The sequence below is a fragment of the Hemibagrus wyckioides genome, linkage group LG23 (assembly GCF_019097595.1).
Source record: "Hemibagrus wyckioides isolate EC202008001 linkage group LG23, SWU_Hwy_1.0, whole genome shotgun sequence".
Taxonomy (NCBI): domain Eukaryota; kingdom Metazoa; phylum Chordata; class Actinopteri; order Siluriformes; family Bagridae; genus Hemibagrus; species Hemibagrus wyckioides.
In genome coordinates this window covers 5,899,858-5,922,353 of record NC_080732.1, presented here as the reverse complement: position 1 = coordinate 5,922,353, position 22,496 = coordinate 5,899,858, and the positions used below count along the sequence as shown (strand labels likewise).

At 37.2% G+C, this 22,496-nt stretch overlaps 1 protein-coding gene across 6 annotated transcripts in view; it reads left to right on the top strand.

Annotated features, from left to right (window-relative positions):
• The window catches only part of eya1 (EYA transcriptional coactivator and phosphatase 1), a 50,607-nt gene extending 36,435 nt beyond the window's left edge, over positions 1 to 14,172 (top strand). For all 6 annotated transcript variants that reach the window (XM_058376961.1, XM_058376956.1, XM_058376959.1 and 3 more), the window contains 6 exons: positions 7,526 to 7,584; positions 7,744 to 7,904; positions 8,103 to 8,217; positions 8,417 to 8,538; positions 9,223 to 9,323; positions 11,989 to 14,172. In XM_058376961.1, the coding sequence (XP_058232944.1) occupies positions 7,526 to 7,584; positions 7,744 to 7,904; positions 8,103 to 8,217; positions 8,417 to 8,538; positions 9,223 to 9,323; positions 11,989 to 12,069 (639 nt within the window). In that variant the 3' untranslated portion in view covers positions 12,070 to 14,172. The remainder of the gene's footprint in view (positions 1 to 7,525; positions 7,585 to 7,743; positions 7,905 to 8,102; positions 8,218 to 8,416; positions 8,539 to 9,222; positions 9,324 to 11,988) is intronic.
• Positions 14,173 to 22,496: the final 8,324 nt, after the last annotated feature.

Genomic DNA, 22,496 nt, shown 5'->3' with positions numbered 1-22,496 from the left:
AGGCGTCAGTGTGATCTAATAATTATTTTATAACTGCTATTTAATTCATGTCAATTGTTTATTGATTAAAGATGGGATTAGATGAAAGAGTGATTGTAAGGTAACTATGCCTTGAAATTGGACCAATAGATTAAACAAATAGTCAACAACATCACTGAAAATGAAAGAAAACAACCTGTGAAACAATTAGAGTGTGTTACTGTGTTTTTCTGTCTATCTCTCATAGATCACCTTTTATATTGTTATGTGTCTCGTGAACTACCTGAGAGTAAAGCGAGTGTGTGCTGAGATAAAAGCATTCCACTTTGGGTGTCCGTGTGTGTGTGTGTGTGTGTGGTGCTGAGTTAAGTTTAGTGTGCATCTATTCTGCCCTTCTTGCTCTCGGAGACCGCCTGTAGGACGGAGTTCCCTGCCTGAGCTGGGCAAGGTTTAAATTAGACACACACACACACACACACACACACACTGGGGAGGAGAGCGATGACATGGCAAAGCTGTGACTCTTTTAGCTTAACACAGCAATAAAGATAAAGATGATTTTAAATGTGTTGATTCTTACTGTAGCAGAGATGAAACTTATTCAATTATTATTATTATTATTATTATTATTATTATTATTATTAATATTATTAATAGTAGTAGTAAGTTTGTTCTAATTAGATTTACTTTTACTTGAGTTATTTACATTAATTTGTGTAAAGTGTTAAAATTGCATACAAGCAACATTATTAGTTGAAAATGCTCACTATCTTTCTTCCTATTATTATTATTATTATTATTAATAATAATAATATTATTATTATTATTACTTAACTGAACACATTGCTCTTAGTATTTCTCCTAGTATTAAAATCCGTCCTTTTTTGGATTTCCAGTTTATTATATAAAGCTAAGGATGATTATTATTGTTGTTTTATTTCATTTTTCCAGCGTGATGAATATGGATTATTTCGCTTATTCCAAAATATTTGAAGTGCTTCCTCTATTTTATGGGTCAAGCTTCTAAGTTTCCGAACACCGGTCAGCACATTTCTACGGTTTTGCCGAACCTCTCCATGACCTGCGCTGCATCCTAACGTTCCCCCACAATTCCACAAACTCCTCCAAGCTTATCAAAATAGAGGAGCAACTCTTTTGAAAGTGAAATAAGTCATTATCATAACTTTCCCTGCACTCGGTGTGTGCGTGTGTGTGTGTGTGTGTTTAGGCGCTGGATTTGACTCTGCGGATTTTAATGTGTGTTTTTTTGTGTCTAGACACGGCAGCCCTCATGGGTCTGTTGGAAGGACTAAAGAGAGAAAGTAGAGCCTTCAAAAGGCAGCCCTGTCTATCTTCTCTCAACATGCCCCCCTCCTCCACACACACACACACACACACACACACTACCCCTACCACATCATCACGGATGGGTAACACCACAGGGTTGTGAGGCAAACATAACACTACTAACAACTCCATGCCAAATGATAGCAATAAGAAAGTCCTGGGAATGTCTTTGTGTGTTTATCATCTCAGCTTATTTGCTCCTTATTTTCCTCCTTATTTAACATGTAAAAAAAAAACCCACTCAATTTGATGATACCTGTGTTTCCACTGAGTTGTTTTGTGTGTATGTGCTGGTGTGTGTTTAAATTCCACGACTATTCAAGCATGAATTGTGGATTGGAATGAAGTGGGTCTGAAGAACTTCCTTTGTTCTTTATATCCTGTATCTGACCCACAGGTAAGCTCTCTCTCTCTATCTCTCCCTCTCTCTCTTTCTCTCTCGCTCACTCCCTCATCTTGCCCCCATCTTGCAGTCGGGGTGGGTGGGGTGATGGGTTGGTGAAGCTAAATTTCGGGGTCACGACCCCCCCTTAGAGATGACAGACTTCGCGAATGGAGTAGCGGCATTGAGAACCTGCGAACCGTGGCTTGGGCTTTTTCACATGGGCCGAGCTTGTAGAGTCGCAGGAATGCCGTGATGATGGCCGTAATCGCTCACACTGCGCTTTTGTTACTCAGCTCGCTCACCTGAGTCGGAGAGAATGGACAGAATTTGAAGAAGAACCTGAATCGAATGTTGACTCTTCTCAGGTCATGTGACTAAATTAGACCATGAAAAATTGTTAGAATCTTGTGTAAAGCTTGTGAAATAAACACACACACACACACACAGAACTGTAGAGAATTCCAATCTGAAATTGAGTCTGTCACACTGCAGGACAAGAGGAATATATTAGGATCTGAATCACGATTCGATTCTGAATCGATAAAAGAATCAACTTCAATTCTGAATCATTTTTGCTTCGGATTAGACTCAGGGCTAAATAATGAATAAATCAAGTTCCGATTTAATTTAGAATAAAGATCACTATTTAAAAAATCAGATACAAATAGAATGTATCAGTGATTCAGAATCGGAATCAAAATATTTCCTAATGAAATACTTCTTTATGCTGTTATATTATGATTCCCAGCTATGCAGGGAAAATTATAAGCAAGATTTCAAGAGTTATTGAAAAATCGAATTAGAACCTAGAAATATGAATCATATTGGATTTAGAATCAGAATCTTTGTAAATACAGCGAACTCGATGTGATTTCCTGACTCAAGTCACTGAAATGAATCACAGAACCAGAAACTTGATTCTTCAGGTAGAGTGCCAATATAAATTCCAGTCAGAGAAAGAAAGATAGAAATCATTTGCAGCAAAAGTATATATATATATATATATAAACAAACAAAAATATATAGATACAGTAAAACCACACCTGCTGTATCTTTTTGATGAAAGCGAATCAGAATCAGCGGATCCGATTCCGAATCATTATCATCAATGTACACTGAGTATCTCTTGTTGCTCTGAGCCATACTAAATTCCCATCAGATAAGGAAAAGTATGGAATATAATAACAACCTAAATGTACAATTAAAGAAATAAAGATACGTGTCCAAGCGGCATGTGCTGTTGTGTTTATATAAGACATAAGCATCAGCGGCCCCGGCTAAGACTCTCGTCTGGTTTGGGTCCTTTTCCTCCTGTGTGGGGAAGAAAAAAACAAGGAAAAATGGAGGCAAGCCAGCTAGAGTAATGCAATACGGATGTTTCTAGGACGAGAGGGAAAAGCCAGGTTTTTGTAGTTTGAAATAATCATTTTCTTCTTTTTTGACGTACTGCAGCTCTCCACTGAGCCGTCAGTAGCAAAAGTCCTTCCTCTGGCCAACAGGAAGAATCGGCCTGATTGCTTAATGACAGACGACAGAGGAACAAAGGAGCCTCTGATAGCCACTCTGAAAGAAAAAAAAAAAAGAAAAGCTTTTTCAGACGGTGAACTGAAAGAAGAAGAAGAAGAAGAAGAAAAAAAAAAAAACTCTCTGGGTGAGAAACAGTGAGGAGGTGATTTTTTAAAAGGTGCTTATGTTTTAGTTTTGTTTGAGGTCCCGTGTGCGCTTTTTCATCCCGTCGTCTCTGGCTGTTAGGACGAGGCCCGCCAGACGCTCGAAAATGAACGAGATGAGGGGAAAATGTGATGAATTAAACAGAAAGACAAATTGTTTGCTTAGGAAGTAATTACGTATGGAGCGTAGAGGAGGATCTCTGTACAGTCTACAGTAGGAACATGTGGAGCGAGTTAGGGGTGATTGTAGGGTTCGTGAAGATCGCTGCTCAGCGAGGGAAGAGTCGAGGACACGGCGAGAGAGCAGCGGTTCAATTTGCACATTTTTTTTTCCTCCAAAAAGTTGGTCAGATTTTTCACTCTGGTTTCCAAACGCATACTTTCACTAGTACCTACATGCTGTTTACTCTTTCGGTGGATTTGTAACTGACACAAAGCTCTTTAGATTTCATTCTGGAGACTTATACCTAACACCAACTGATCTGAAATAATCACTCTTCACAAACGCGATGAGCAGAAAAGCCTCTCAGAATGCAGAGCACTTCCACGCTAGCCCTCCTGTCAGCTCGATTTCACCTCTTACCTCTACGATCGACAAGCGAGCCACTGCTCATTGGTTGTTTTTTGTTTGTTTTGTTTTGTTTGTCAGTGTAAACAAAGAATGATAAGCGAACAAACATGTCACTATGATCCCAAAAAGCTCTTGACCTGCATCTGCATGATTTTATGCATCACAAAGCTGCTACAGAATGATTAGCTGGCATATATATAATGAATCATAACCTCAGCTAAGTGTATAGACATTTCATGGATCATTGAACCTTTATTAGCAAAAAATTTTCTGTATATTTACTAAAGTAGTTAGATCATTTTCTTCATTTTACTTCACACAAATCAATAAGCACCTTGTAAAACTGCTGTGGTTAAAAATCTGAGGTAAATAAATAAACAAAACCCCACAAATCATTTACCTCAGTAACTAGCTAGCATACAGCTCCATGAGAAAGAAATGAATATCTGGTATATATGTATGATTTTGTAACTTTAAACTCAATGACTGTGTATATATATATATATATTACAATTTTGGAACAAACTCCAAAATACAGAATAAAAGAAAAGAATATCATGCTATAATATCTTAGCCAACTTACTGGCTATGCTAAACAGCTAGCTACATGTGTGATTAGCTGGTGTTACAGCTGCTGTAAAAGAACGTAACTTGTTATATTATTGACAGAAATATCTCAAGACTGACTTACAAGATTTTATTTTTCTTGTTTTGTTTTGTTTTTTCAGTTATAGCTATGTTTTTTCCTGTTTATCACATGACACTATCACAAGACTAATCTGGGTACATCTCCTCACAACTGGCTATGCTCTGAAGTATTATTAAAATGTTAACGTGTGTGTGTGTGTGTATGTGTGTTGAGAATTCCCGTGCCTCTGCTTCAGTACTAAATGTGCACCACGGCCTGTTAAAGCACTTACCGCTCATCCATCCCTGCTCATTTAGGCTTAACAGTGTTTACGAGTGCTTAAGAAGGACGAATAATGAGTCTCGTGAGTTTCTGTAAGACGCTCAGCAGTCAAGTAGTTTATGGGAAATCCTGCTGTGCGTGGTGATTGTCGGAGGTTGCTGCGTTCTTCACTTTTTTCCTTTTTTCTCTCCCTTCTTTTTTTTTTTTTCGTGGAGGTCTGGCAGTCAGCAATGCAACATTTAATTGTGGTAGAGTCAAAATAAATAAAATTAGGCCGCGTAAGCATGCAGTGACGTCGGCTGTTTGAGGATTGACACGCGTTCAAATTGCTCAGTGGAAGCGAGTGTTATCAGGATAAGGTTGCGTTTAAGCTAGCTGGCATTTTGGATATCGGCTAGTCGACTTTGTATCAAGACAACTGCTAGATTCAGCGATTTATCCTCAGATGAATCCTGATTTCAACGTATCATCATGGATACATACTTGGACATCCTAGCAATTTTTGCTACTCCTAAACGAGGGCTAAACTTTTATAGTTCTATCCCCGTAATGATTTTAGCCTGTCCGATGCTGCCGCTTCTCCCAGTGACAAATTGGTACTTTGCGAGTATTAAGGATCCCTTGCTAAAACAGATTATACAAAGAGCTCGAGCAGCTCTCATAGGCAGTCCATCTTCTGCACCCATAATGCACTGAAATCACCATGTGAGGTCACCCCTCCCTCTGTCACTCCCTCGCTCCCTCATTCTACCATCCCTCCTCCCCTTATCTGAGTCCACGGAGCCCTAGAGAGGAGCAGAAGGCCACTGGGTCAAAGTCTTTTCCTCTTTGGATCTGGAGACTCGCCGGGAGAGAAGGGCTGCATTAGAGCAAAGGTTCTTGGGGTCAAGATTTTAATTCTGTTAAAGAACAGCTGGTTCGAGTTTCTCCGCACGTCGCCCCCCCACAAATCCAGGGAGATGAAAAATTTGTTCAGAGGGGAACCAGTAAAATAAAAAAGGTTTACGGTCTAAAGCCCCTTTTACCCTTAGACTGCTCTAGCATTAGCCAGGAATGCAATAACGTCAGCATTTGGCCAGGTTTGGATCGAGTTAAAACAAGGAAGTCCTTTTGTTCCTGCGTTCTTTGGTGTCTTAACAGTCACAACTTAATTGAACATCCTAAAAGAAAGGTTTTCGGAAAAAAAAGGAATTTACGAATCTCTAAGAAAACAGCTATAAACTGTTATTCACATTCAGCTGATCGCTCAAAGAGGTCATTATCGAACACTGAACAAGAGTATAAAAGTTAGCCTGGCCTCAATTTAGCTCTCGGGTTCATTTTAGCGTCTCTGTTTTCATCCTCTAATGCAGCTGAATGTTGCAATCCGGTCTTTCCATCCCATCTGAAATATGTTGGATCCTAACGTCCAGGCAGAACTCCCAAACATTCACGGCTCTTCCAAGCGGAGGAGTGGGGTGGTGGTGGTGGTGGTGGTGGAGGTGGTGGGGTTGTGCAGGGGGTTCGGGGACGCCTATAAATGGAAAACTAATAACAGATTTTCAGTCTGCACTCTGCAGAAAAATGCCTCGGGCCATGCTGGTGTGTGGCTCGGCAGCAATCAGAGGTCATAATTTCATTGGCGGTTAGCATCAGGTTCAATTTTTCTAGTATGTTACATTTAACAGAAAGTCTGGTTTGCGTTAGCGTCAGTTCGGAGCTGAGGAACTCGCCGGCCTCTCCAAGAAAACGAAAGGAGCACGGATGCGCTCGTTATCCCGCAAGATACCTCTTCATTTATTGGCCTGCAATGAAGGTGTTTTTGCTGCGCACACAAAAAAAAAGTGCTGACAAAAAACAGACGTGTTAAAAGTTTATTACCAGATGAAAAAAAAATGCAGCTTGGATTATAAGTTAATATTTTGAATATTAAATTTACCACTATAGTCTCTTCTTAATCCTCTAGAAAGCTAGTGAACTTAGATAATGTTGCTAAATTAGTTCATTGTGTATATATTAAGCTTGTATGATTTTTTAAGATTATATATTAAATAATCTTTTAATTAACGTGAGTAAACCTTTTTCTTTTGTTGTTCTTCTACTTGAGATTGTCCTGTTATTTCTAATCGAATCTCAAAGCTAATTTTTCTATAATTTGTTAAATTATCCTTTTTTATAAGAAATCCTAGGATGCATCATTATATCATTAAAGCGTGACTCGTGTGATACGGCCGCTTTAAAGCTCGTTATCACAGCCAGTCGAGAAGAATTCCACAAACAGATAAAAAAACAAAAAACAGCAGCTTCTCTCCGTGTTTTTGAAGCCCCGGCGATCTCATCCCAGCTGATGTTTATCTAGCGATAGATGAAAAAGCATTAAGCTCTTCCCTCTAGTACTAGTGCCCAAGTGGCTACACCCTCGGTCCCCTGTTGATTGTGTTTATTTTTATTAAGATGGAGCAGGTGGGGGGGATGGAGCCTGGAAGTGGTTTTAGGCCATGATTTCTGCTTTCCGCCCTGAGCTCTAGGCTTCAAAACTGGGAATTCCACAGTTGTTGACATTACTCACTTCACATGGATCCGAGCTGCCAAATCGCACCCAGTTTCACACGTGTAAGCTATTAATCAAATCGGCCTACTTTAATTCAGATTGTCTTCTGTTTTTTTTTTTTTTTTTTTTACAGGAGTGTGATCAAGTCCACATTGACGACGTTTCCTCTGACGACAACGGCCAGGATCTGAGGTAAAGATAGCGTGGTGTTCAAATATGACGCTTCCAAAAAATCTTCTCCATTAACGTCCAGCTCTTCAGTACTTCATACATCAAGACTGATCAAGTTGTAAAGTTACCACGACGGTCTGAAACTAATTTCTCTCCTTCTTTCTTTCCTTTTTTTCGCAGCACGTATAACTTCAGTACAGACGGCTTCCACGCCGCCGCCACCAGTGCCAACCTGTGTTTGGCGACCGGTGTGAGAGGAGGAGTAGACTGGATGAGAAAGCTGGCCTTCCGCTACAGACGAGTAAAAGAAATTTACACCACCTACAAAAACAACGTCGGAGGTAATTCCGCAATAAAAAACGCTCAGGGCAAATTGCTGGGTTGGAAGGAGGGAAAAGAGGAATGGAAATGTGTGTCAACAAAAACACTCTGAGGTTTTTCCACCAAGCCTACAACTTGGGTTGGGGCTAAATTTTGAAATTTCTGGAGTTGTTTGCAAAAACGAGCCAACTCAAACAAGGCTTTCTGTTGGTTTTCAGGACTGCTGGGTCCAGCCAAAAGGGAGGCCTGGCTGCAACTGCGAGCAGAAATTGAAGCTTTGACAGATTCCTGGTTAACACTGGCACTGAAAGCACTAACATTAATCCACTCAAGGTAAGGAAAATTATTTAGAGAGCAGATACATAAATCTAAAAATTACAGAATAGCGCTGGAGTCTATACTATACGTTCCAAAACTCAGGAATTTGTATCGTTTTCAAAGTCACTCATGTTGACGAGATTAGCAAACTGTTCCTATTAAAATCCAAGAAAAATCATTCTACTATCTGTTCTACTTTCTACTGCGATTCCAGGTCAAATTGCGTGAACATCTTAGTGACCACGACGCAGCTCATCCCTGCCCTTGCGAAAGTGCTGCTCTACGGACTGGGAATAGTCTTTCCAATCGAGAATATTTATAGCGCTACGAAAATAGGTGAGTGATAGCTCCTCTACCTGCTGCTTCCTGTGGGCAGAACAATCGGGATATTATGTTATTATGTGTAGACATCAGGAGACGCATGGCGCAGGATTGGTTTAGGCTGCAGAAGGGGGCGGACACACAAGAGGTTTGATGTTGGTTTCTAAGGAAAAGGTCTAATCAGGCTAGGATTATTTTCTTGGAGCTGGGCCTGAGCTGGGCCTCTCCTTTTTTTTTTTTTTTTTTTTTTTCAGGCCTGCATATGAAACCACTTCGGCAAATTTATGTCATTCCACACGGACATTTTTGCCCCCTCACCCCCTCCGCTCCTGCCTCCGCTTCTTCAAATGCAAAATAAACTCTAAGCATCGAGTCCGTGGCTTTTTTCGGGCCATCGCTGCACACACAGAGACGGTTCTGGTTGCGGGCTGCATGCCTCCCTAAAACTCTGGCATTAGCATGTGAGGCTGATTTAGCTCGTTAAACTCCATTTGTCCCAGGTTTAGGGAGGAGAAAGACACACTTAATGCTTTTCAGGCCGCTTTTATCTGGGCATTGATCTTATCGAATCCCCCAAGCTACGGCTAAGTGTTTACACTGGGTAATTTTGTGTAACTTATTGCGTATTTAGAGAGCTCTCACAAAAGGCTGGCTCTTGGATGCGTTTGGAAGCACTAAACCTGTTTCTGTTCTCCGCAGGCAAAGAGAGCTGCTTCGAGCGAGTAATTCAGAGATTCGGGAGGAAAGTTGTTTACGTGGTGGTGGGAGACGGAGTAGAAGAGGAGCAGAGCTCCAAAAAGGTAAACGAGAAACCCTTCCCTCGACCCTGCACGACTCATCTCATCCCAAATCCCCCCCCCACCTCTTTCACTTTCGTCCATTTATTCCCAAAAAGCCCATTGGCGCAACGAGAAAATAGCTTCCACAATTGAATCAGCACTGACAGCTCAAGTGTAAAAAGGGGGCGAGATGGCATAATTATACATTGCCGAGCTGAGCCCAAGCAGCATGAATGCGTGTAACGCTAGACAAGTCCTTTCAGGCATGATCGAGAGAGCTGCCCATAAACAGAGCACGCGTTTAAGAAGCTTACATCTTTGTTTGATGAAATGTGGGATGTTTTTCTTCTGTGGGTTGAAGATGAGGGAACGGCTTGGCTGCCAAAGCCTTTTGATGTGTTGTACGACACGGTGCGGTAGCAGCCGGGTCTTGTAGTTACTCTCGTCTGCGCTGTTCAAAGGAGGATTTGAAGGATTTATGTTACCTGCTGACTGTCTAAAAGCCCTTTGTGTGCTGAGTTTCTGCCAAGTTTTTCCAAGTAAACTCAATGCTCTAACCATCGACCGCAAAAGATGAAGATATTCATTAGCTAATTAATTACCTGAGGGAAAAAACACATTTCCCTGACAGATACGAAACAGATCCAGGACGTGACACACTCCTGTATTATATCCTGCCAAGTATTTCGTTGCACATTGTCAATTCGAGACGTGAGGAACGTGGATGTCGACACGGCATCTCTCGTGCGAGTTCTATGACAATCCCGTACGCTTGCGGTAATACAGTGCGAACGATTCCCTCTCTTCATTTGCATCAGATAACAGACTCGTTTTCACCTTGTTTCTCTCCTTCTTTTATCCCTTAAAGAATCCACAAAACAATCCCTCTCCTGCTTAATAACCCAGCTGAGGTGAAGAGCAGATAACATCTACAGCTTTTAAAACTTAAAAGCAGAAGACAATTTACAAAACAAGACAAAAGGGAAAGAAAAAAAAACGAAAAGAAAAAGAGTCTTTTAAGGGTCAACGCAAGCTCCTCTAAGCGGAACATATGCCTGAGAGAAGCTGTAGCGTTGATAAGAGGCAGTAATGGAAGCACTGAAGACTCCTGACAAGCTTCTTTCATTCTCGCAGACTCATATTTCTCCTAGAGTCTCTCGGAGAACAAAGCCTCATTCGCAATGTCGTGTTCAGGGAAGTTTGGGCCTTACAGTGCATTCATACTTATTTTCCCAGTAGGGCTTTAAAGAGAGAGAGAGAGAGAGAGAGAAAGGGGGGGGGGCAGGCCTTGAGAGTGCTTGGCTTTTTGTAACTTTACTAATGATTAATGAAATGCACATAATTTATATATTTGTATAATTTATACAAAATGTATATTTAAATCGCAAGTAATTAAATGACAAACAGTTTATTTCTAAATAAAAGGGAGAAAAAAAGTTTTGGCTAAATGTTTGTTAGTACTGCTGTTCATAGCTAGCTGGAACATTTCTAGTAGCAACAAGAAAGTTCTAGAAATGTGCCTCTACAAACCATTTAATTAATGTTTTTATTGTAGTTAGCTTATTATACGAGAGGAAAGAGTTTTACTACGGTTAGCAGTTAGCTATAAGAATATGTTTTAGTATATTTGTAATAAAGAACCTTTAGCAAATATTCACATGCACATATTTGTTTGCTAGCTCACTTTTCTGACCCATCACAATGTGATAGAGAAGGTTAGCTAGATGGGAACATGGCTACGTTAACATTAGGAGCTAGCTAATGTTCTTAATTTTGCTTGAAGAATAGAGGATGTATATCTTCAGAAATACAGCATTGGAAACATGGCTAGTATGAAGCCTGGGAGCTAGCTAATATTTATATACTTGCTTGAACAATAGATTATCTTCATGTTAAGAAATATTTCTTAGGAAGTATTTTGATGGCTAGCATTACTTCTTGGAGCTAGCTAATATTCCTATTTTTTCTTGAACAATTGATGAAGTATATGTTTAGAAATATTTCAGTGGATAAATGGCTAGCATTGCACTTGGTAGCTAGCTTATATTTATATATTTGTCTGAACGATGTACACCAATCAGGCATAACATTATGACCATCTGCCTAATATTGTGTTGGTCCCTCTACTGCTGCTAAAACAGCCCTGACCTGTTATGTACTGTGTATTCTGACAGCTTTCTATCAGAACCAGCATTAAATTCTTCAGCAGTCTGAGCAACAGTAGCTCAACACGGGCGAGCCTTCACTCCCCACATACATCAATGAGCCTTGGTCGCCCATGACCCTGTCACCGGTTCACCACTGTTCCTTCCTTGGACCACTTTTGATAGATACTGACGACTGCAGACCGGGAACACCCCACAAGAGCTGCAGTTTTGGAGATGCTCTGATCCAGTGGTCTAGCCATCACAATTTGGCCCTTCGTCAAACTCACTCCTTATGCTTACTTCAGTCACCTGGAACTGATGCACACATCTGAATGAAGTCAATTGAACAATACTGGGTGAAGTCCCAGACTCTGAGTTGTTACTATAGTAACCGTTTCGAAGAAGCACATTATTGACTACTGTGAAAGAGAGAAAATGAACCAATCAGAGTCGAGAATTCTCAGCACTGGATGATATGTAAGATTTCTGTGAGATTTCCAGTGATGTACTCATTAATCTCTCTCTCTCTCTCTCTCTAGCACAACATGCCCTTCTGGAGGATCTCCAGTCATTCGGACCTCATGGCTCTTCATCACGCGCTGGATTTGGAGTATTTGTAGCACTGTGACATCCTCACCTCTCCATTTCTACTTTCAGCACGGACCGACAACAGAACGTTAACACACTTAACGATGGGAAAAACACCCCTTAACACACAGGTTAGAAGCGCAAATCGGCCCCGCGCCTCGTCTTAACCCTAAACCTCGGGCCTCGGTGGAGCGGTCGAACGGAGGATCGCGAATTTTTTACGACGCTGCAGCTGCGGGTTACTGTGAATTGACTCGGCTTGTTTCTGAAAAAGCCGTCCGAATGTTTTATGGATTTTTTTTTTCTTCTTCTGCGAGGGTTCACACCTGTGAGGAAACCAGAGCTATCGACGTCGCTTTTGGCTCTTAGCGAGACTCCGATCCCACTGAGATTTCAGCGTGATTTCCCTTCTTCTCATTTCTCGGGTTCGCTTGAAACCACTGCGCCGGATGTCCTACGCTTCTAATTTATAATCAGAGACTTTGTCGAGCGCCGCCGCCTCTGCCGCTGCCGCTGCCCTGCGAGACACTTGTTGCCTTTTTTTGTTTTAGTGTCGCCATTTCTCACCATGCAAAGTACTTTGATTCCAAGAAGACGTTTCTGGAGGAAGAAGAAAACGGATTTTCTAATAATTTAAGGAAAAGAGGAAAAAAAAAACAACAAGAACTTTATCTGCATTTGCTCAGACAATCAAACGTGTACAGAATACGGTGGTTTTTGTGTGTGTGTATATTTTTAATCACTGGACTATTCCTTCCTGTTTTGCTTTTAGTTCATGCTGTTCAGTGCTTTTATTTTTTATTTTTTTTCGCGTGGAAGTACACTAAGGCAGGAGTGCACAGAAACAAAACAAAAAAAACAACAACAACGTGTGCAGGGGCCTAAACGTGTTGCTTAATGGTTTAAAGTGTAGATTTTGAACGATTTCTTGAGAATTTTTCGTCATGACCAAAAGCATGGATGTCAAGTGTCAATGATTTCGTATTTTGTTTACGGATTTATTGATGATCTTATTTCACTTTTCCTCCCTTGCTAGTCAAAGCTTCTGTATTTATTTACAGAACCTCGGTAGCATTTTGTTAAAAAATTTAAAACAAACAAAAAAAAAAACTAAATGTATTTATGGGATTAAACTAAAGTAATAATCGAACCGAATGTCAAGTTTAAGAGTCGAGCGTCTGTCCGCTCACCACTGACACCTTTCTGTTTAACGTTTTAAAAGAAAAGCAGATAGACCTCAAACTCCACAATATTTCACGGTTTTGTTATCTTTTGTACTGGCACTAAAAGCAGAAACTCTTGTACATTATGTGTAATTTTTGTATGAAGTAGTCTTTTTCATTTTCATTTTTTTGTTTTTGGAAACGTCGCTGTAGAAATTCTTCATAGTGCTTAGATAAATGAGACTGTGGACTTGGGAAAAAGCTCTAAGGACTGTATGAAAGCCACTACACACACACACACACACACACACACGCACACACAGACGCAAAAAGGGGGTCGAGAACACGCACGCGCTACCGACTGTGAATTTCCTCAGCAGGAATTGAATCTGTGTGAGTTTCTGACCGGCTTTCTGCTCCGTCGTCAGTGTTGCTTCATTCCTGCAGGTGAAGTGTTCTACTGCCCCTTTCTACCCCAATCTCCAACCTTACCCCTGTTCCCAATCTAATATATGCTTCTCTACCCCATAATACCCAAATTTAACCCTTATATAAAATTTATTCTACCCCCTCCCTGTCGAAATTCTACCCCTGACTTAACCCCGCCCCCTTTACTTCCTCTTCTCTGTCCAGCATCAAATCTGCCCACTCACAATGCCCCTTCCTTCTTCCCGTCCCCCAGGGTAACACATATTGCTGCTAGTTCATGGTCATTTTAGATGGGAGATGTTTTATACACTAAGCTTTTTTTTTTTTTAATAATAATAATAATAATAATAATAATAATAATAAATATTGCAATCATAATGCAAACTGGAAAAACATTGACGTGGGCCTCGTCGTGAACACACAAACATTTGTTGTGTCTGAAAAAAAAAAGATATGTACAGATGTTTTTTTTTTTTTTTGACATTATTATTTGATTGTGTTTAAATTAATAAAAACATTGATTTGTGAACTGGTACACACACACACCGTCCTCTGTGAGCAGTTATTTCTCGTGTGAGAGATCGACTCTGGTTTGGGAGAAAGTGAGAGTTTCTTTATATATTGTATGGTTATTACAAGGTGGTGGTTTATTGGTTTGAACAACTGCCTCAGACATCTGGGGGTTGGGGCCTTGATACTTGACTCCGCCCCTGTTCTTCAGGGGTTTCTTCTGGGGTCTCTAGTTTCATCCCCTAGTCCAGTGACATGCGTTGCAGGCCGATTGACATCTCTGAATTGTCCATAGTGTGTGCGTGTGTGTGTGTGCAAAGTTTCCATGTTCTTCCTGTGCTTCAGGGGTTTCCTCTGGTGTCTCTAGTTTCCTCCCCTAGTCCAGTGACATGCGTTGCAGGCCGATTGACATCTCTGAATTGTCCATAGAGTGTGTGTGTGTGTGTGTGTGTGTGCGTGTGTTTAGTTTCCCTGTTCTTCCTGTGCTTCCTAGGTTTCCTCTGAGGTCTCTAGTTTCCTCCCTCAGTCAAAAGACATGCACTGCAGGCTGACTGGCATCTCTAAATTGTGTGTGTGTGTGTCTGTGGAGTTTTCATGTTCTTCTTGTGCTTCAGGGCTTTCCTCAGGGTTCTCCAGTTTCTTCCCCCAGTCCAATGACATGCATTACAGGCTGATTGGCATCTCCAAATTGTGTGTGTGTGTGTGTAGTTTCAGTGTTCTTCCTGTGCTTCAGTGGTTTTCTCAGGGTTCTCCAGTTTCCTCCTCCAGTCCAAAGACATGCGTTGCAGGCTGATTGGCATCTCCAAATTGTCCATAATGTGTGCATGTGTGTGTGCGAAGTGTGTGTGCATGTTCTTCCTGTGCTTCAGAGGTTTCTTCTGGTTTCTCCAGTTTCCTCCACTTGCAGGCTAATTGGCTTTTCTAAATTGCCCGTAGTGTGTGTGTGTGTGTAGTTTCCATGTGCTTTTTGTGCTTCAGGGGTTTCCTCTACATTCTCCAGTTTCCTCCCCCAGTCTAATGACATGCATTGCAGGCTGATAGACATCTCTAAATTGTCCATAGTGTGTTTGTGTGTGTGTGTGTGCAGTTTCCATGCTCTTCCTGTGCTTCAGGGGTTCCCTCTGGGGTCTCTAGTTTCCTTCCTCAGTCCAAAAACATGCATTGCAGGCTGATTGACATCTCTAAATTGTCCAAAGTGTGTGTTTGTGTGTGTGTGTGTGAAGTTTCCATGTTCTTCCTGTGCTTCAGGGGTTTCCTCAGGGTTCTCCAGTTTCCTCCACTTGCAGGCTAATTGGCATCTCTAAATTGTCTATAGTGTGTGTGTGTGTGTGTGTGTGTGTAATGTGTGTGATGTGTTGCCACCCTGTCCAGGGTGTCCCCCACCTCGTTCTCTGAATCCCCTGTGATAGATTCCAGGCTTCCTGTGACCCTGTGTAGCATAAGCGCTACAGAAAATGGGTCTTTTTCCCCTAAAGCACATTCTTCTTCAAGTGTCTTTTAATGTGTTTAATAAGTTACGAATAAAACACAGTGGGGTTTGCATTTATAGGTAAATTAACAAGACCCCGAGTAACTGGTGACACCCTGCATACTAAGAATCATTTATAATCACACAGTCTGGTGTTTATAATCATTTATAATCACATAGTCTGGTGTTTATAATTATTTATAATGACACTCTCTGGTGTTTATAATCATTTATAATCACATAGTCTGGTGTTTATAATTATTTATAATGACACTCTCTGGTGTTTATAATCATTTATAATCACACTCTCTGGTGTTCATAATCATTTATAATCACATAGTCTGGTGTTTATAATCATTTATAATGACACTCTCTGGTGTTTATAATCATTTATAATCACATAGTCCGGTGTTTATAATCATTTATAATCACACTCTGGTGTTTATAATCATTTATAATCACACTCTCTGGTGTTTATAATTATTTATAATCACATAGTCCGGTGTTCATAATCATTTATAATCACATAGTCTGGTGTTTATAATCATTTATAATGACACTCTCTGGTGTTTATAATCATTTATAATCACACTCTCTGGTGTTTATAATCATTTATAATCACACTCTGGTGTTTATAATCATTTATAATGACACTCTCTGGTGTTTATAATCATTTATAATCACACCCTCTGGTGTTTATAATCATTTATAATCACACTCTGGTGTTTATAATCATTTATAATCACACTCTCTGGTGTTTATAATCATTTATAATCACACCCTCTGGTGTTTATAATCATTTATAATCACACTCTCTGGTGTTTATAATTATTTATAACCATTCTCTTCACTGTTTATAATCATTTATAATCACACTCTCTGGTGTTTATAATCATTTATAATCACACTCTCTGGTGTTTATAATCATTTATAACCATTCTCTTCACTGTTTATAATCATTTATAATCACACTCTCTGGTGTTCATAATCATTTATAACCATTCTCTTCACTGTTTATAATCATTTATAACCATTCTCTTCACTGTTTATAATCATTTATAATCACACCCTCTGGTATTTATAATCATTTATAATCACACTCTGGTGTTTATAATCATTTATAATCACACTCTCTGGTGTTTATAATCATTTATAATCACACCCTCTGGTGTTTATAATCATTTATAATCACACTCTGGTGTTTATAATCATTTATAATCACACTCTCTGGTGTTTATAATCATTTATAATCACACCCTCTGGTGCTTATAATCATTTATAATCACACTCTCTGGTGTTTATAATTATTTATAACCATTCTCTTCACTGTTTATAATCATTTATAATCACACTCTCTGGTGTTTATAATCATTTATAACCATTCTCTTCACTGTTTATAATCATTTATAACCATTCTCTTCACTGTTTATAATCATTTATAATCACACCCTCTGGTGTTTATAATCATTTATTATCACACAGTCTAGTGTTTATAATCATTTATAATCACACTCTCTGGTGTTTATAATCATTTATAATCACACTCTGGTGTTTATAATCATTTATAATCACACTCTCTGGTGTTTATAATCATTTACAATCACACAGTCTAGTGTTTATAATCATTTATAATCACACTCTCTGGTGTTTATAATCATTTATAATCACACTCTGGTGTTTATAATCATTTATAATCACACTCTCTGGTGTTTATAATCATTTATAACCATTCTCTTCACTGTTTATAATCATTTACAATCACACCCTCTGGTGTTTATAATCATTTATAACCATTCTCTTCACTGTTTATAATCATTTATAACCATTCTCTTCACTGTTTATAATCATTTATAACCATTCTCTTCACTGTTTATAATCATTTACAATCACACTCTCTGGTGTTTATAATCATTTATAACCATTCTCTTCACTGTTTATAATCATTTATAATCACACTCTCTGGTGTTTATAATCATTTATAATCACACTCTGGTGTTTATAATCATTTATAATCACACTCTGGTGTTTATAATCATTTATAATCACACTCTGGTGTTTATAATCATTCATAACCATTCTCTTCACTGTTTATAATCATTTATAATCACACTCTCTGGTGTTTATAATCATTTATAATCACACTCTCTGGTGTTTATAATCATTTATAACCATTCTCTTCACTGTTTATAATCATTTATAATCACACCCTCTGGTGTTTATAATCATTTACAATCACACTCTGGTGTTTATAATCATTTATAATCACACTCTCTGGTGTTTATAATCATTTACAATCACACAGTCTAGTGTTTATAATCATTTATAATCACACTCTCTGGTGTTTATAATCATTTATAATCACACTCTGGTGTTTATAATCATTTATAATCACACTCTCTGGTGTTTATAATCATTTATAACCATTCTCTTCACTGTTTATAATCATTTATAACCATTCTCTTCACTGTTTATAATCATTTATAATCACACTCTCTGGTGTTTATAATCATTTATAACCATTCTCTTCACTGTTTATAATCATTTATAATCACACCCTCTGGTGTTTATAATCATTTATAATCACACTCTCTGGTGTTTATAATCATTTACAATCACACAGTCTAGTGTTTATAATCATTTATAATCACACTCTGGTGTTTATAATCATTTATAATCACACTCTCTGGTGTTTATAATCATTTATAACCATTCTCTTCACTGTTTATAATTATTTATAATCACATAGTCCGGTGTTTATAATCATTTATAATCACACTCTCTGGTGTTTATAATCATTTATAATCACACTCTCTGGTGTTCATAATCATTTATAACCATTCTCTTCACTGTTTATAATCATTTATAATCACACTCTCTGGTGTTTATAATCATTTATAATCACACTCTCTGGTGTTTATAATCATTTATAATCACACTCTCTGGTGTTTATAATCATTTATAACCATTCTCTTCACTGTTTATAATCATTTATAATCACACCCTCTGGTGTTTATAATCATTTATTATCACACAGTCTAGTGTTTATAATCATTTATAATCACACTCTCTGGTGTTTATAATCATTTATAATCACACTCTCTGGTGTTTATAATCATTTATAATCACACTCTCTGGTGTTTATAATCATTTATAACCATTCTCTTCACTGTTTATAATCATTTATAATCACACCCTCTGGTGTTTATAATCATTTATTATCACACAGTCTAGTGTTTATAATCATTTATAATCACACTCTCTGGTGTTTATAATCATTTATAATCACACTCTGGTGTTTATAATCATTTATAATCACACTCTCTGGTGTTTATAATCATTTATAATCACACTCTCTGGTGTTCATAATCATTTATAACCATTCTCTTCACTGTTTATAATCATTTATAATCACACCCTCTGGTGTTTATAATCATTTATTATCACACAGTCTAGTGTTTATAATCATTTATAATCACACTCTCTGGTGTTTATAATCATTTATAATCACACTCTCTGGTGTTTATAATCATTTATAATCACACTCTCTGGTGTTTATAATCATTTATAACCATTCTCTTCACTGTTTATAATCATTTATAATCACACCCTCTGGTGTTTATAATCATTTATTATCACACAGTCTAGTGTTTATAATCATTTATAATCACACTCTCTGGTGTTTATAATCATTTATAATCACACTCTGGTGTTTATAATCATTTATAATCACACTCTCTGGTGTTTATAATCATTTATAATCACACTCTCTGGTGTTCATAATCATTTATAACCATTCTCTTCACTGTTTATAATCATTTATAATCACACCCTCTGGTGTTTATAATCATTTATTATCACACAGTCTAGTGTTTATAATCATTTATAATCACACTCTCTGGTGTTTATAATCATTTATAATCACACTCTGGTGTTTATAATGATTTATAATCACACTCTCTGGTGTTTATAATCATTTACAATCACACAGTCTAGTGTTTATAATCATTTATAATCACACTCTCTGGTGTTTATAATCATTTATAATCACACTCTGGTGTTTATAATCATTTATAATCACACTCTCTGGTGTTTATAATCATTTATAATCACACTCTCTGGTGTTTATAATCATTTATAATCACACTCTGGTGTTTATAATCATTTATAATCACACTCTCTGGTGTTTATAATTATTTATAATCACATAGTCCGGTGTTTATAATCATTTATAATCACACTCTCTGGTGTTTATAATCATTTATAACCATTCTCTTCACTGTTTATAATCATTTATAACCATTCTCTTCACTGTTTATAATCATTTATAATCACACAGTCCAGTGTTTATAATCATTTATAATCACACTCTCTGGTGTTTATAATCATTTATAACCATTCTCTTCACTGTTTATAATCATTTATAATCACACTCTGGTGTTTATAATCATTTATAATCACACTCTCTGGTGTTCATAATCATTTATAACCATTCTCTTCACTGTTTATAATCATTTATAATCACACTCTCTGGTGTTTATAATCATTTATAATCACACAGTCCAGTGTTTATAATCATTTATAATCACACTCTCTGGTGTTTATAATCATTTATAATCACACTCTCTGGTGTTTATAATCATTTATAACCATTCTCTTCACTGTTTGTAATCATTTATAATCACACCCTCTGGTGTTTATAATCATTTATTATCACACAGTCTAGTGTTTATAATCATTTATAATCACACTCTGGTGTTTATAATCATTTATAATCACACTCTCTGGTGTTCATAATCATTTATAATCACATAGTCTGGTGTTTATAATCATTTATAATCACACTCTCTGGTGTTCATAATCATTTATAATCACATAGTCCGGTGTTTATAATCATTTATAATCACACTCTCTGGTGTTTATAATCATTTATAATCACACTCTCTGGTGTTTATAATAATTTATAATCACACTCTCTGGTGTTTATAATCATTTATAATCACACTCTCTGGTGTTCATAATCATTTATAATCACACTCTCTGGTGTTTATAATCATTTATAATCACACTCTCTGGTGTTTATAATCATTTATAATCACATAGTCCGGTATTTATAATAATTTATAATCACACTCTCTGGTGTTTATAATCATTTATAATCACACTCTCTGGTGTTTATAATAATTTATAATCACACTCTCTGGTGTTTATAATCATTTATAATCACACTCTCTGGTGTTCATAATCATTTATAATCACACTCTCTGGTGTTTATAATCATTTATAATCACACTCTCTGGTGTTTATAATCATTTATAATCACACTCTGGTGTTTATAATCATTTATAATCACACTCTCTGGTGTTTATAATCATTTATAACCATTCTCTTCACTGTTTATAATCATTTATAATCACACTCTCTGGTGTTTATAATCATTTATAAGCACACAGTCTAGTGTTTATAATCATTTATAATCACACTCTCTGGTGTTTATAATCATTTATAATCACACTCTCTGGTATTTATAATTATTTATAACCATTCTCTTCACTGTTTATAATCATTTATAATCACACTCTCTGGTGTTTATAATCATTTATAATCACACTCTGGTGTTTATAATCATTTATAACCATTCTCTTCACTGTTTGTAATCATTTATAATCACACCCTCTGGTGTTTATAATCATTTATTATCACACAGTCTAGTGTTTATAATCATTTATAATCACACTCTCTGGTGTTTATAATCATTTATAATCACACTCTCTGGTATTTATAATTATTTATAACCATTCTCTTCACTGTTTATAATCATTTATAATCACACTCTCTGGTGTTTATAATCATTTATAATCACACTCTCTGGTGTTCATAATCATTTATAACCATTCTCTTCACTGTTTATGATCATTTATAATCACACTCTCTGGTGTTTATAATCATTTATTATCACACAGTCTAGTGTTTATAATCATTTATAATCACACTCTCTGGTGTTTATAATTATTTATAATCACACTCTCTGGTGTTCATAATCATTTATAATCACACTCTCTGGTGTTTATAATCATTTATAATCACACTCTCTGGTGTTCATAATCATTTATTATCACACAGTACGGTGTTTATGATCATTTATAATCACACTCTCTGGTGTTTATAATCATTTATAATCACACAGTCCAGTGTTTATAATCATTTATAATCACACTCTCTGGTGTTCATAATCATTTATTATCACACAGTACGGTGTTTATAATCATTTATAATCACACTCTCTGGTGTTTATAATTATTTATAATCACACTCTCTGGTGTTTATAATCATTTATAATCACACTCTCTGGTGTTTATAATCATTTATAATCACACTCTCTGGTGTTCATAATCATTTATTATCACACAGTACGGTGTTTATGATCATTTATAATCACACTCTCTGGTGTTTATAATCATTTATAATCACACAGTCCAGTGTTTATAATCATTTATAATCACACTCTCTGGTGTTTATAATCATTTATAATCACACAGTCCAGTGTTTATAATCATTTATAATCACACTCTCTGGTGTTCATAATCATTTATAACCATTCTCTTCACTGTTTATAATCATTATCACACTCTCGGGTGTCACTCAAATGAGGATGGGATAGCTTGTGAGACTGGTTCGTCTCAAGGTTTCTTCCTCTTCCCATCTAAAGGAGTTTTTCCTCGCCACAGTCGCCTCAGGCTCGCTCATAATAAATGTCATTATCATTGTGTTATGGAAACAAATTCTATTATGTTTGCTGTTATTAATAATCCTTAAGATTATTAATCCTCGCCTCTTTTCCAGACTGACCCCAGTGCTGTATTGTTTCCTCACTGAAAGAATTCCACACTGC